This window comes from Trichosurus vulpecula, chromosome 6, assembly GCF_011100635.1.
Source record: "Trichosurus vulpecula isolate mTriVul1 chromosome 6, mTriVul1.pri, whole genome shotgun sequence".
NCBI lineage: Eukaryota > Metazoa > Chordata > Mammalia > Diprotodontia > Phalangeridae > Trichosurus > Trichosurus vulpecula.
The window spans coordinates 3317251-3330855 of record NC_050578.1 but is presented as its reverse complement, the minus strand read 5'-3'; the positions used below and the strand labels follow the sequence as shown (position 1 = coordinate 3330855).

Here is a 13605-nt window from a genome sequence, read left to right as displayed (position 1 = left end):
GCAGAAGAGTGGCCTGGTGAGGTCTGACAGCTGTGAGGAGGAGGCCAACCAGAATCAGGCAGTTGCGACAGTCTGGGCGAGAGATGCTGAGGGCCTTGATGAGGGCAGTGGCCATGGGAGTATATGCCCAGCAATATCACAACCAGATCTGCATCCCGAAGAGATCAAAGAAAAGGGAAAAGAACCCATTTGTATAAGTATGTACAGCAGCTCTTTCTGTGGTGGCAAAGAATCGGAAACAGGGGAAGCCAGTCAGCTGTGGAATGACTGAACAAGCTCAGAATGGGATTGTGACAGAACTACCGTATTGAAGCGCACTGTGCTCTTATACATATTATTACACCAATATACTGTTAGAAATGACGAAGGGGATGGGAAGTCTTACATGAACGGAGGTGAAGTTAAGTGAGCACCAACAGGAGAGCAGTACACACAGTAACAGCGCTGTTGTAACTATGATTGACGGAAGACTGAGCTACTCTGATCACCACAGTGATCCAAGACAATTCCCAAGAACTCATGATGGAAAACGCTACCCACCTCCAGAGAGAACCGAGGAACTCTGAGTGCAAATGGCAGCATTTTTTCCTTTTTTAATTGTTTTTTTTTTGCTTTTATGGCAACATGGTTAACACAGAAATGCTTTGCATGATGACAAACATACAATGATTATCCTATTTCTTTTCTCAATGAGTGGGAGGTTTGAAAGCGGAGAGAAAATGTGCAACTGAAAATGAAGGGGAAAAAATATCAGACCCGAGGTAAAGGCAATACTCTGGGAAGAACCAGGACTTTCATTTCTCACGTTTTCTCCAGGGTTTTTTTATTATTTCATTGTGTTTTTATTTTAGTAATTAAGAGAGCACACAGAACTAGTGAGAGTAGTTTTGGCTGAAGCCAGATTGCAAAGGGCTGTAAGATCTGAGGAAGAGGAAGTGAGGATGAGTGTAGACAGCTTTTCCTAGAAGTTGGGCTAAGAAAAGAAGGACAACAAAACCTCGCGGGGATGGCAGGGTGTAGTGAAGGGTTTTATGAATGGGGGATAACTGGGCATTTTGCAGGCTGCAGGGAAGCAGACAGGGAGAGACTGATGGTGAGAGAAAGGGAGCAGATGACAGTGCTGGAAATATTCCTGAGGGGACAGGGGCAAAAGGGTTCAAGAGTACAGACAGAGGGAGCCAACATGGCAGAGTACAGGAAGCAACCTAGCTGAACTCTTACAACATTCCCCTGCAAACAACTTTAAAATAACGCCTCAATTTAAATTTTGGAATGGCAGAAATCAATAAAGGATCACTGGCACATTTTTCTGGCCTAAGACAACTTCAGGGGTTAGCACGATAGGTTTGTGGTGGGCACTGGCCTGGAGCACTTTTGGGAGATTCATCCCAGAAATGGTAAGGGAATCAGACAACTGGTCAGAAAAAGAGTACAGGGAACCATTTGCTGGCTGTGGATGCAGCTGGCACTGACTGGCAACTCTACCATCCATATGGATTTCTGGGTCACAGTTCCAGGGTGGAGAGGAACACTGGGGGTCAGTCACCCTCAACCAAGGACAAGAGCAATGCAGGAGAGCAGGGGCCCAGGTCACAGGTCCAAGGCCAGGAAGAGTGCTACTGCTTAGAGTTGCAGGGGATAGGGGCCCTTTCTGGGTAAAGATCAGAGTACAGACCAGGAAAGCAGTAACCACCCCCCGCCCAGGATCATATCACCTTGGAAGCACTGGAAACTTGCAAACCCCCAGAACTATCTTTGAAAATAGAAGCGTGAAAAATCCTGAAGCTTGGTACAGCACCTCCCCAACCCCAAGTGAACAGAGCCCAACTTTAACATAAAGTCCAAAGTTAAGAAGTAGGCTGGAAAAGTGAGGAAACAACAAAAAAAGAACCTGACCATAAAAAGCTACTCAGAAGACAATGATGTGAAAAAGCTACGACCAAAGCCTTAAAGAAAAATGCTAAGATTTGACAAGCCCATCAAATATTTCTGGAATAGTTAAAGAACAGATAAAAGTGTTAGAGGAAAAACTTGGAAAAGGAATGAGAGTGATGTAAGAAAATTATGAAAAGAGAATTAACATCTTGGTAAAAGAGTCCCCTGCTTCCCCACCCTCATCCCAAATTGAAGAAAATTATACATTAAAAACAGGATTGGCCAAATGGCAAATGCACAAAAATCCACTAAAGAATAGAATTAGTCAGTTAAAAAGCAGAACTGGGAAAAGGGGGGGTACCTGCATGGGACATCAAGAAACAATAAAACAAAATAGAAAGAAAAAAAATAGAAGAAAATGTGAAATATCTCTGGAAAACAGATCCAGGAAAGATAATTTAAGAATTATTGAACTACCTGAAAGCCATGATCAAAAAAAGAGCCTAGACATCATATTTCAAGAAACTATAAAGAAAAACTGTCACAATATCTTAGATCCAGAGGGCAAAATAGAGACTGAAAGAATCCATGGATCACATCCTGTGAAATGAACACTCCCGGAAATATTATAGCCAAATTTCAGAGAATAACTGATTGGTAATACAAGGACGCAGAACTGACAGACAGTCTGGAAGAACAGAAGCAAAAAGCAATGATGCTGTGTACGCTGTGTCAACAAAGCAGACAAAAATGGTGATATTCAATGTTGGAGGGATCACAGGAAGAAGGGCATGCTGAGGCATCACTGCTGGAGCTGTGAACCGGTATAACCATTCTGGAAAGCGATTTGGAATTATGCAAATAAAGTGGTCAAAATATTTTCCTGCCCCTGACCCAGAGATTCTATTAATAAGAAAAACATTCCCTACATACACCTACGCTCTGTGTGATAAGCAGAGATACCAAAGGATGAGAATAGTTAATTCTGGAGGGGCAGTGGAAGGACAGTCACACATCACATGTCAAGGAGAAAATATTGTAAGGGGCCAGTAAGAAACAATTCAAATATTGTGGAGCTACAACACACATCACATTTCACATGAGGATCACATGAGATCTAGAAGTTTCTATATCAAAGGAGCAGAGGGTTTAGAATATGATATGTTAGAAGGTAAAGGAACTAGGATTACAATCAAGAATTACCAATGCAGCAAAATGGAATACAATACTTCAAGGGAAAAAATGACATTTAATGAAAGAGAGGACTTTCAAGCAATCCTGATGAAAAGATCAGAGCTGAATAGAAAATCTGACTTTCAAATACAAGACTCAGGTGAAGCATAAAAAGATAAACATGAAACAGCAATCATAAGGGACTCAATATAATTAAACTGTTTAAATTCCTATACGGGAAGATGACACATGTCACTCCGAAGAACTTTAGCATTATTAGGGCAGTTAGGAAGTTAGAGAGCGTAAGAGTCAGTCAATTACGTTAGGATAATCTCAAAAAAAAATGAAGGGGTATGAAAGAGGGATGCAATGGGAGAAAGGGGGAGGGAGATGAAGAATGGGAAAATTTTTCTCACATAAAAGAGGTGTGCAAGGAAGAGCTTTTATAGTGGAGGGGGAAATGATAGGGGTGTCAGGCAGTGCTTAAACCTCATTCTCACTGGAATTGGTTCAAAGAGGGAAGAAAATATATACATACACACACACACACACACACACTCAATTGGCTATAGAAATCTACCTTAACCAATAAGGAAATAGAAGGGGAAGGGGATAAGAGATATGGGCTGGGGCGGGGAAAGATGATAAAAGGGAAGGTAGATTAAGGGAGGTAGTGGTCAGAAGCAAAACAGACTTTTGAAGAGAGAAAGGATAAAAAGGGAGATAAAAAAGATAAACAGAAGAAAATAGGATGGAGGGAAAAACACAGTAATCCTAACTATGAATGTGAATGGGATGAACTCACCCATAAAATGGAAGGGGATAGGAGAATGGATTAGAAACCAGAAGACAACAATATGCTGTTTATAAGAAACATACTTCAAACAGAAAGAAACGCACACTGTTAAAATAAAGCGCTGGAGCAGAATCTATTATACCTCAGAAGAATTAAAAAACAGAAGGGTAGCAATCATGATCTCAGACAAAGCAAAAGCAAAAAAAGAGATAATCAGGAAAACTATGCTTTGCTCAAAGTTACCATAGACAATAAAGTAATATTATTGGGTTTTTTTACAGCAAATTTCTCTGATAAAGGCCTTATTTCTCAAATACATAAGGAACTGAGTCAAATTAAAAAAAAAAAGCCATTCCCCAATTGATAGTCAAAGGATATAAATGGGCAGTCTTCAGGAGAAATCAAAGCCATCTACAGTCATATGAAAAAATGCTCCAAATCATTGCTTATTAGAGAAGAGCAAAACGGAACAACTCTGAGGCACCACCTCACATCTATCAGAAATAAATAAATAAATAAATAAAAACAGGTATACTAATACACTGTTCAGGGCAGCTAGGTGGCAAGAAAATAGAGTGCTGGCCCTGTAATCGGAAAGATCTGAGTGCAGATCCAGCCACAGATGCTAGTAAGCTGTGTGATTCTAGGCAAGTCACTTCACCCTGTTTGCCTCAGTTTCCTCCTCTGTAAAATGAGCTGGAGAACCCCAAATGGAGTCACCACGAACCGGACACAACTGAAACAACTGAACAACAATGAATGATGGGGGGGGGGGGTTTCAGAAGAAAAAACATGGCAAGACCTGTTATGAACGAATGCCAAGTGAGGTGAGAAGAACCAGGAGATCATGTCACACGGTCACAGCAACACTGTAATAACGACTGATTGTGAAAGACTGATCAATGCAACGACCCAAGACAATTCTGAAGACCTAATGATGAAAAAACGCTCTCCGCCTCCAGAGAGAGAACTGAAGAACTCTGAGTGCAAACTGAAGCCAAATTTTCTTAGCTTTGTTTTGTTTCCTTTTTTTTTGATGATATGGCTAATATGGAAACATGTCTTGCATAATTTCACATGTATCATTAATATCATTTTGCTGGCCTTCAAAGTGGGTGGGTGCAAAGGGGAGAAAATGGAACTCAAAATTTAAAAAGAAAAGCATGTTAAAAATATAAATTTGAATTTAAAACAAAATAGCAAAAGGAGAACTGTTGGCCTTCACAAGGAGAAAAGAGTTTTTCATCAGAGGCCAGCATAAACAAGAGAGACCAGGGGCTGATGAGAAGAGTTCTGAGGTCTAGAGAAGCGACAAGAAAGGCACTCACTGTAAACCATTTCTATTTTCCCCGTCAAGTGGGACATGAGAAGGCAGAAGAAAGGGGCAGAGTGGGAGGCTTAGGGAGAGGGTAACAAGTGAGGAATAGCCACTGGGGGATGTGATAGTAAACCAAAGGGGAGTCAAAAGTGCCCAGGGATGTCCGTGATCAGTGCTGTCAAACTCAAAGAGAAGCAATTCAAAGAAAAACCATCCATACCTAGAGTTCCCTAGATGCCACATGCTGACTTAGTTGTACAATGTAATATTCACTATGTTTTACTGTATTTTTATTAATTTTGTAAAATCTTCCCCAATTACATTTTAATCTAGTTCAAGCGACACTTGGGAGTGTTGTAAGCCACATGTCTGATGCTTCTGTTCTTGATGGCATATTAGACAACCAACGTGTTGTGAATCCAGTCAGCAGGGTCTGTGGCTCCCTCTTGTACTGGTGTTTGCCAAGAAACGAGCAACACTAGGACAAGGGGGTGAGGGATTCAAGAACACGGGACTGGTTAACTCTAGGCTTCAGACTGGGAAGGAAGCAAAGTGAAGTCATCAGGGCAGGGGTAAAAGCCTGGGAGAGTGTGGAGGAGCTCTAGGTCCTGGTAGGGGATGGAAGATAGGCACAGGAGGATTGTGGGGGACTCCTTCTTCCTGCCACCCCATGGGTGCCTGCCACAGGTGGCCGTGGGATTTGGGTGTTTGAAGGTGAAGTCCCCTGTGTTAAGAACAGGGATTAGAGTGAAGAGGATGGCTACCAGCCCGTACTGAAGGAAGGCACAGAATGACACAGGGGCTGAGCAATGGTACATGGCAGGAGAATGCTCTGTGGTGCCCTGTGGAAGCCAGTTATCAGAGTTTCCCCTGCCTTACCTTCACAGTTTCCAAGTCTCCTGCTTTGGATGCCTCTAGGAGCCGGTAGTCGACATCTGAGGTGCGCACAGGTGTACTTTCTGTAAAACAGATTGGGACAAAGTAGAGATAAGGGAAACTGAGAAGAGGGCCAGGGAGGCCACAATACCTATGGTGTCCTTGAGAGAGGCGGCCCAGGCCCAAGCAGGGCCTTGTTTTCCCACCACATCACATTTTGATACCAGATGATCTCACCTCTGCTCTCAGCTCTCCTCAATGTGGCTTCATGACAGTTCAAGGTTATACTTGTAACACAGTGTCTGGACAAGAACATTTTAATGCAAGTTCTGACTGGTCTGTCATTCAACGTTGGAGATGTCATTCACATTTCCTAGTGATTTATTGTGTAACTCCTCACCCAGGATTTGTTTTTAAATTATTCAATGATAAAACAGAGAAATCACTGCTAACAAGAGCCTATGATAGGTCAGCACTGTTTGGTGTCAGACAGAGAAATGTAGAAGTGAGACAGTCCCTGGCTTCCAGGGGCTCATGGAGTATTGAAGGAAAGACACCTGTTCACAGGTAAGTAAATACAGAATATATTTTTAAAAATTAATCAGCACGGGAGCAGCTAGGTGGCACAGTGAGTAGAGAACTGGCCCTGGAGTCAGGAGGACCTGAGTTCAAATCCGGCCTCTGGCACTTGACACACTTACTAGCTGTGTGACCTTGGGCAAGTCACTTAACCCCAATTGTCCTGCCTTCCCCCTCTAAAAAAAATTAATCAGCAATGATTGGACGGGGGAGGTGGGTACTACAATGTGAGGGAATTCAGAAAAGATAGTTTGAAGGGGCTGGCATTTGAGGTGAAACCCAAACCAATGAAAACACGCTGCTAACAGTCCATACCAGAGTGCTGAGGGCTTGGGCTGGAGGGGCTGTGTTTGGAAGCACAGAGAAATGAGGAGATAGATGAAGATGCTGAGGAGGTGCGACTGACAAAGCAGGAGCCTCCTCAGATATGGGGGCCATCTGAGTGTAAGCCAGACAGAGCTGGAGAGCCTGACAAACTGATAATTCTTCAAGGTCATGAGTCTGGGTGTGTCTATGGAAATAAGGCTGAACTCCACAGGAACAAGCAAGTCTGGAGAAGGGGAAGCTTTGGGAGGAAAGGTATCCAGGTGTGTTCTGGATACGTTGTGTAGAGATGTTGGCCAAGCTGGCAGCTGGAGAGGCAGGCCTGGAGCTCCAGAAGCTGAAGAGGGCTGTGCATCGAGGGCCTTGAGGGATACACCTCCATCCACACAGAGGTGTGGACCATGGATGACAGATGAAGGATGGCTCCAGGTAGGAACCGCACAATGCTCTAGTCTCTACTCCTCCACAGACAATCAGCAAGGCACCAGGGCTCCAAAAACAAACGGGTAACAGTTCAAGGAGCCTACCGTCCACATGTCCACCCGTGAGCACGTGCTACACAAACACGAACTAACTGGAATGAGGGGACTCTTGAAGCCTGGAGTGTGAGGACTGGCAACAGCCTCTGGAGAGCAGCCCCCTTGGAGTTATGAAGAGATGTTAAGAGGCAGAGGGGAGATGGAATGTCACATGGGGGAATAGTGAGCAGGCCTAGTTTACTTTATACCCATGGAAGGTATAAAGAGAAATGCCAGGTAAAAAGGCTGGCAGGGGCCTGGCAGTCCACCAGAAGGCTCTTGGCAGTGGCTGGCCCCCAGGGCCTACCTATCACCATCAATCAAAGACATTGTCTGGTCAAGTGTGTTCTCATTAAGGCTGCCACTCTAGAATCCAGTTCTGCTCCCTTCTGCCTTGCAGAACGCCCCTGTTTGTCTCTAGAAGACTCTCCAGTTCTCCCAGCTGCTGGGGCCGAGGCTACGTCGAAGTTGTCTGTCTGCACTGTGTACGTGGCTGTTTATGGAGTTGTAATGTCACCCACTAGAGCGTGGGCCAGCAGCGCACATATGCCTAAGTGAAGAATAAGTGTCTGCAGACTGATTGACGCTAGAAGCAGTAGGGAGCCACAGAGGGTTTATGAGCTTTACAAGAAGCCCTTGAACACTCTGATTAGGGACTGATATAATAGTAGTTATGGTGATGTCACAGGCAGAAAAGGGGGTGGATTTAAGGAGGTGACTGAGTTCTGCTGTGCTTCTGAGCTGGGTTAAAAATGTCTATGGGATAGAGACGAAGAAGTAGCTGGGGATGCAAGACTGGAGCTAGGCATAGAGATCATGGGGAGAGATATTCATAACGTATTTGGACCCAGGAGAACCGATTAATTAATTCTCTACAGAAGAGAACCCAGGACAAAGTACTGGGGGCACTTACAGTTGAAGGCATGATATGAATGATGGTCCGACAGAGGAGGCTGAGGAACGGCCAGACGGGAAGAAGACAACTACGGCTTCAGAAACACTGAGAAAGGAAATGAGCGTCCAGAAGGAAAGGGTGGGCAGGTGGGGGCAACAGTGGCAAATTCTGGGGAGATAGAGAAGTACACAGACTGAAAACACATGAGAGATCTGGCAATAAAGAGATGACTGATGACTGAAGAGAGAAGCTTCAGGCGAGCAGTGAGGTTTGAAGAACAAATGCAAAGGGCTGAAAAGGGAGTGAGGTGGAGGTGACCAAAGACAGCTTTTTCTAAGTATAGCTGTGAAGAAAGGGAGGTGAGATACAAAACAACAGCTCTGGAGGATGACAGGACCAAGGGAAGGTGTTCAGAAGGTGGCCACCACTTGGGCATGCTTTTAGAGAGCAGAGGCCAGCAGAATGGAAGAGGTCCAGGGTGGCTAGCAAGAAGGGTTCTCTTCATCAGGGCCTGGAGCAAAGGAGTAACGAATGTGGGGGATAGCGTCAGAGAGTCTGAAGATGAAGAGAACTGCGGGGTTCACAGTGAATGACTCCTTTTTGTAAGGGGAGAGGAGGGAAAGGAGAAGGAGAGGAGGGAGGAAGGGAAAGGAAGGAAAGAGAGTGTGACAGAGAATCAATCAGGGATGTCAGAATGACTCCCCTTCCAGTGGTGCTGAGCAAAATGTCAGGACAAGCTGACAATGTCTGAATGGGCCATTTGTGTCATCTGATTTGCAATGTTGGCTCCTGTTGAAATTACAAATCAAGCACGCTTGGGATGCCCCTGGTGTAAGTTTCGAGGTGTCCTATCCCAAGTATAATACTTGTCAGAGTACATAACCACACATAAAGGGACATTTCAACACGTCCACGATCCTTGAATTCATGGGAACGGGTGTTCCCCTCATCAATGCACAATGTAACCCCTCCATATCTAAGAAGACAGGATGTGTGTGTGTGTGTGTGCATGTATTTACATAAACATACTTTAAAATTATGACATTCTCCAATGGTGTGACTTTAGGGCTACGCTGATCAGCTGGCTCTGATTTCTGAAGTCTGCAGGTAACTTTTTATATTGAGATACATTCAGTTGATGCCCAAGGGTATTTGTCTTACAGATCAGAGTTCTATGTAGACATGTAGAACTACCAATGTTTCTGAAACATGTCCCAGGTCCTGATCCACTGGATCGAGATGATGAATTTATGATTTGTTATTGATCGATTGCTATAAACGGCATGAGGTGGTGGGTCAAGTACAAAGTCTGAAGGATTTTGGAACAAACACATCTGGAAAAGGAGACACAGACTGAGAGCTTCCTATCTCTCAGGTTGCAAGGATGACCTTGTTCTGAGCCCATTCTCAGGCAGGGAGGAAGCCACTAATGCACAAGTTTGCCACTGTCTGTTTTAATGTTAATATCAAGAGGGAAGCATGCCTAGGTATCATGGTGCGTATGCATGTACCTACCAAAACAGATGCATAGCATAGGCATGTGTGAAGGCCCAGGGGTTTCTGAGTGTGAAAATGATCCCCACAGATTTCTTCAGTACTTTAAGATGGCGCCACATGGCAGCCCCAGTCTGGCCTCAAGGTCTGGAAGACCTCTACAGATGCAAACGACAACTCCTCTATAATTCAGCGCAGAGTCTTTGAGGGTTGTGGTGGTGTAAAAAATTAATTTTTTAATTAAAAATCCGATAATGAGTCTCCCTCGCCTCTCTCAAAATCTTTCTGCTAAGACTTTCTTTACCTGGTTTCAATGGGAATACTTCTACTGTTTCTCCACTGAATATTAACTTATGGTTTCAAACATATATTTGTATCACATTATAGAATATTCCCACATTAACTTGAACACTGTACACGCTAACAGCCACAGTGAGTGGTGACTGACTTTGACAGACTTAGCCCTTCTCAGCAATGCAAGAACTTAAAATGATTCCAAAGGATTCAGGATGGAAAATGCCATCCACATCCAGAGACAGAACTATGCAGTCTGCATGCAGAGCAAAGCAGAGTCTTTTCCTTTTCTTTCTCATGGTTCCTTCCATTCATTAGTTTTCCTACACAACATAACTAATGTGAAAATATATTTAATAGGAGTGTATATGTAGAGCCTATATTGGATTGCAGGCTGCCTTGGGAAAGTAGGGGGGAGAGAGGGGAGAAAATTTAAAACTGATGGAAGTGAATGTTGAAAACTAAAAATAAACAAATTAACTAATGAAAAAACAAAGTGGGAGACACTTATGGCAGCCGTTACCATCCCACTGCATGAGAGGGAGACTCACCACTCAGAATCTGCTGCACGGCCTCATTCCCCATCTGGGCAGCCGTAAAGCCTTGTAGGGAGATGATGGAGGGATCGGAGCCATAACTCAGCAGGAGGCGGCAGGTCTGCAAGTGGCCTGCCAAGGCCGCTCTGTGCAAAGCCGTCTGACCAAGTGTGTCCAGCGCATTCATCTGGAAAAGCATTAAAATAAAGCATCTCTTAGGTTCTCTCCTTCATGTTTTCCTTTCAAAGAGCCTTTTATTAAAGAGAAATAACAAAGCCTCTTTGAAAACCACCACAGAAATAATTTCACAAATGACTACAGTTCTAGTGTCCAGACCACAGAAAGTGGGCTCAATTAATCTTGAACCACCTGGAAGCACTTGATATTTCTAGGATTATTGTTCATTGTGAGAGTCACAATGAACAATCAGAATGCTCTCCAAAAGCATTTGGGGAAAAAAAAGAAAGTACAACCAGCTGAACTGAAAATGACTGAACATGAACTATTTCACGATTCATTCTCTGAAGTGCTGTCCAGGAGAGAACTGTCTAGCTGGTTCTGAGACAGCGCTCGGCATCTGAGCCATTCCCATAATGCCTCGCGCTGAGAACAGATGCAGAGGAGGGCGTCTATCTGTACCTGCTGTCTCAGCACTTCAGATTTATCAGTCCCCTTCCACGCTCTGCGGTCTTCTCAATGTTCCCCACACACACACCTCCATCTCTTGTCTCTCTGCCTTTGTTACTAGCTGTCCCTCAGGCCTGGAGGACCCTCCTTTTCCTCTTTGAAGGCTCAGTTCAAGCAACAGCTACTACGTGAAGGCTTTCCGCACGCCCTCCCACCACCTATAGCGTGCTCAGATTCAAGCACCTCAGGGTACTAGACAAGAACCACGGCAGGACAGCAGACTAGCCTGGGACTCAGGTCCTGTTTCAGATGCCAATGGCTCTGAGATCACAAAGGGAAGCTGCTTAACGTGTTGGTGAAACACAAGGACAGGCTGCAGATCAGTAGCTGATCTGAGGAGATGAAGGATGCACCAGGAGTGGCCCAAACCCACAAAATCATGGCTTTGGTCATTTGACACAACACTGCCCCCCCCGCCCCCCCCCCCAAGAAAAACAGACACTAAATTTCTGAGTGACCAATAACGCTGCTGACACTGAGCTCAGAGTTTATGAAGAAGCTCAGTAACTATGAAAAAGAACTGCTTATCTCCAATATGGAACTGGGCACGCAGATGCGTTCTAATAAACATTCAGGCATGGTGCTAAGCACTGGGGATACAGGGAAGAAAGAGAAAAGCAAGGCAATTCCTGTCCTCAAGAGGCTCACGGTCTAATGGGAGGCCAACACACCAAATGCTATACTATAGGGGTATTAAATATGATTAGATTAGGTTTATCTTATCAGACTATAGAGATCCTCTGGAAAGAAAACTGTGACTCAATAGGTTTGCGATCTCCCCCCTGCCCCAAGTCCACTGGTAGGCAGAGTGCCTAGTACACAGTAGGTGCCTAATAAATGCTTATTCCCTTGCCCTTCCTAAAGCCTCTCGTTAATGTTAGAGGGCAGGGAAAAGGTAGCCATCTGACTGAAAATGCAGGCAGGGCAAAATCCCCAATGAGATTGCATATTCTAACCATACCCATTCAAGAAACACTTGCTGACTGATCTTTCAGGAAAGGGCACCTCTTCTGACAGGGTCTGGGGCACTCCCACTGTCCAGTTTACATGCTCTTCCCCATGGGCTCTAGTACAGCCCAGAAGTCTGTGTCCCGCATGACCCGAGAGCTCGGAGGACAAGCCTAGCTGCCTCCTTGTCCAAAGAGGCCCCTGGCTACTGCTCAGCCTCCTCTCTTCCCTGCTGCCTCTTTGGGACATTTTTATTTTTTTTGTTCTTATGTGGAGTCTGTTCACTTCTTTCTCAAAAGAACCTTGAGGGCAGTCAGTACCCTGGGTGTGGCAGAAAGATAAACATCAGGCCCCTGTCTGCCAGCACGTGTCAGCAAGGATCATCCCCCTGGAATCCTGTCCCCCTCTTGTGACCAGCACCCCTGGAGAGAGGTCATTCTGAATCCCCAAAAGAACCAATAGCTCCTACAAGGGGGAAGGCCCAGGGAAGGACCCCTTGTTTATGAAGGGGTGCCTACTAGGCTCCTACAGGGAGGGATCAGTCAAGGGAATGCCCACCACCAGAGTCCTGCAAATGGAACCATCCCCTTGTCAATTCCAAACACAGTGGTCCACGGGCAGCCGGCACACCTCACCTTGGCTCCATGCTTATGGAGGACCTCGATGACGTCATTGTGGGCTCTTTCCGCGGCAACGTGCAAGGGAGTCATAAAGCTGGATGGGAAATGGAAGGGGGAAATGTCACCGTAAGTAAAGTGGGGCCTGGTGCTTCAAAGCTCAAAGACACAGTTTGCAATGAAGGGAACGTACTCTTTATTCTTTTCATTCACATTTGCTCCTTTCCGCAGTAGGAGCTCTGTCACTTGCTTACGTTTGGGGTGTAAGGAGGCGACAGCACAGTGCTGGAAGGCAGAAAAACAAAAAACAAAGGGAGAATCAAGGTTAACACTAGCATTTCTTTCCAATGTCTAGATTTCACTGTTATCCATCCCTAGCTAAAGCCTTGGCCATATCCCAAATGCCATAAAAAATGTTACCTGAATACCTACGGAGATGAGTGAAACTTTAGGTTAATGTAGAATATAGAACTAAGATACAAAGATTCTAGAGATAAAAGGCAGATCCAGGCTGGGCTGGACATTGCCTTCAAGCCTATATGGGTTTTCTCCATTTTACAGATGAAGCAACTACGCAAAATGAGGTTAACTCTTGAAAATAAACTAATCATCTTAGGCTCAGAGCTGGAAGGAGCCTTAGAGGACTTCGATTCCAGCCTTCTAACTTCTCATTAT

General features: G+C 44.7%; 1 protein-coding gene across 1 annotated transcript in view; it reads right to left on the bottom strand.

The window, feature by feature from the left end:
• The window catches only part of TNKS (tankyrase), a gene marked incomplete at its 5' end in the record, with an annotated part of 215739 nt that overhangs the window by 48755 nt on the left and 153379 nt on the right, over positions 1-13605 (bottom strand). The window contains 4 exon segments of the mRNA XM_036762800.1: positions 6042-6121; positions 10694-10865; positions 12949-13027; positions 13124-13215. Of these exon segments, the coding sequence (XP_036618695.1) occupies positions 6042-6121; positions 10694-10865; positions 12949-13027; positions 13124-13215 (423 nt within the window).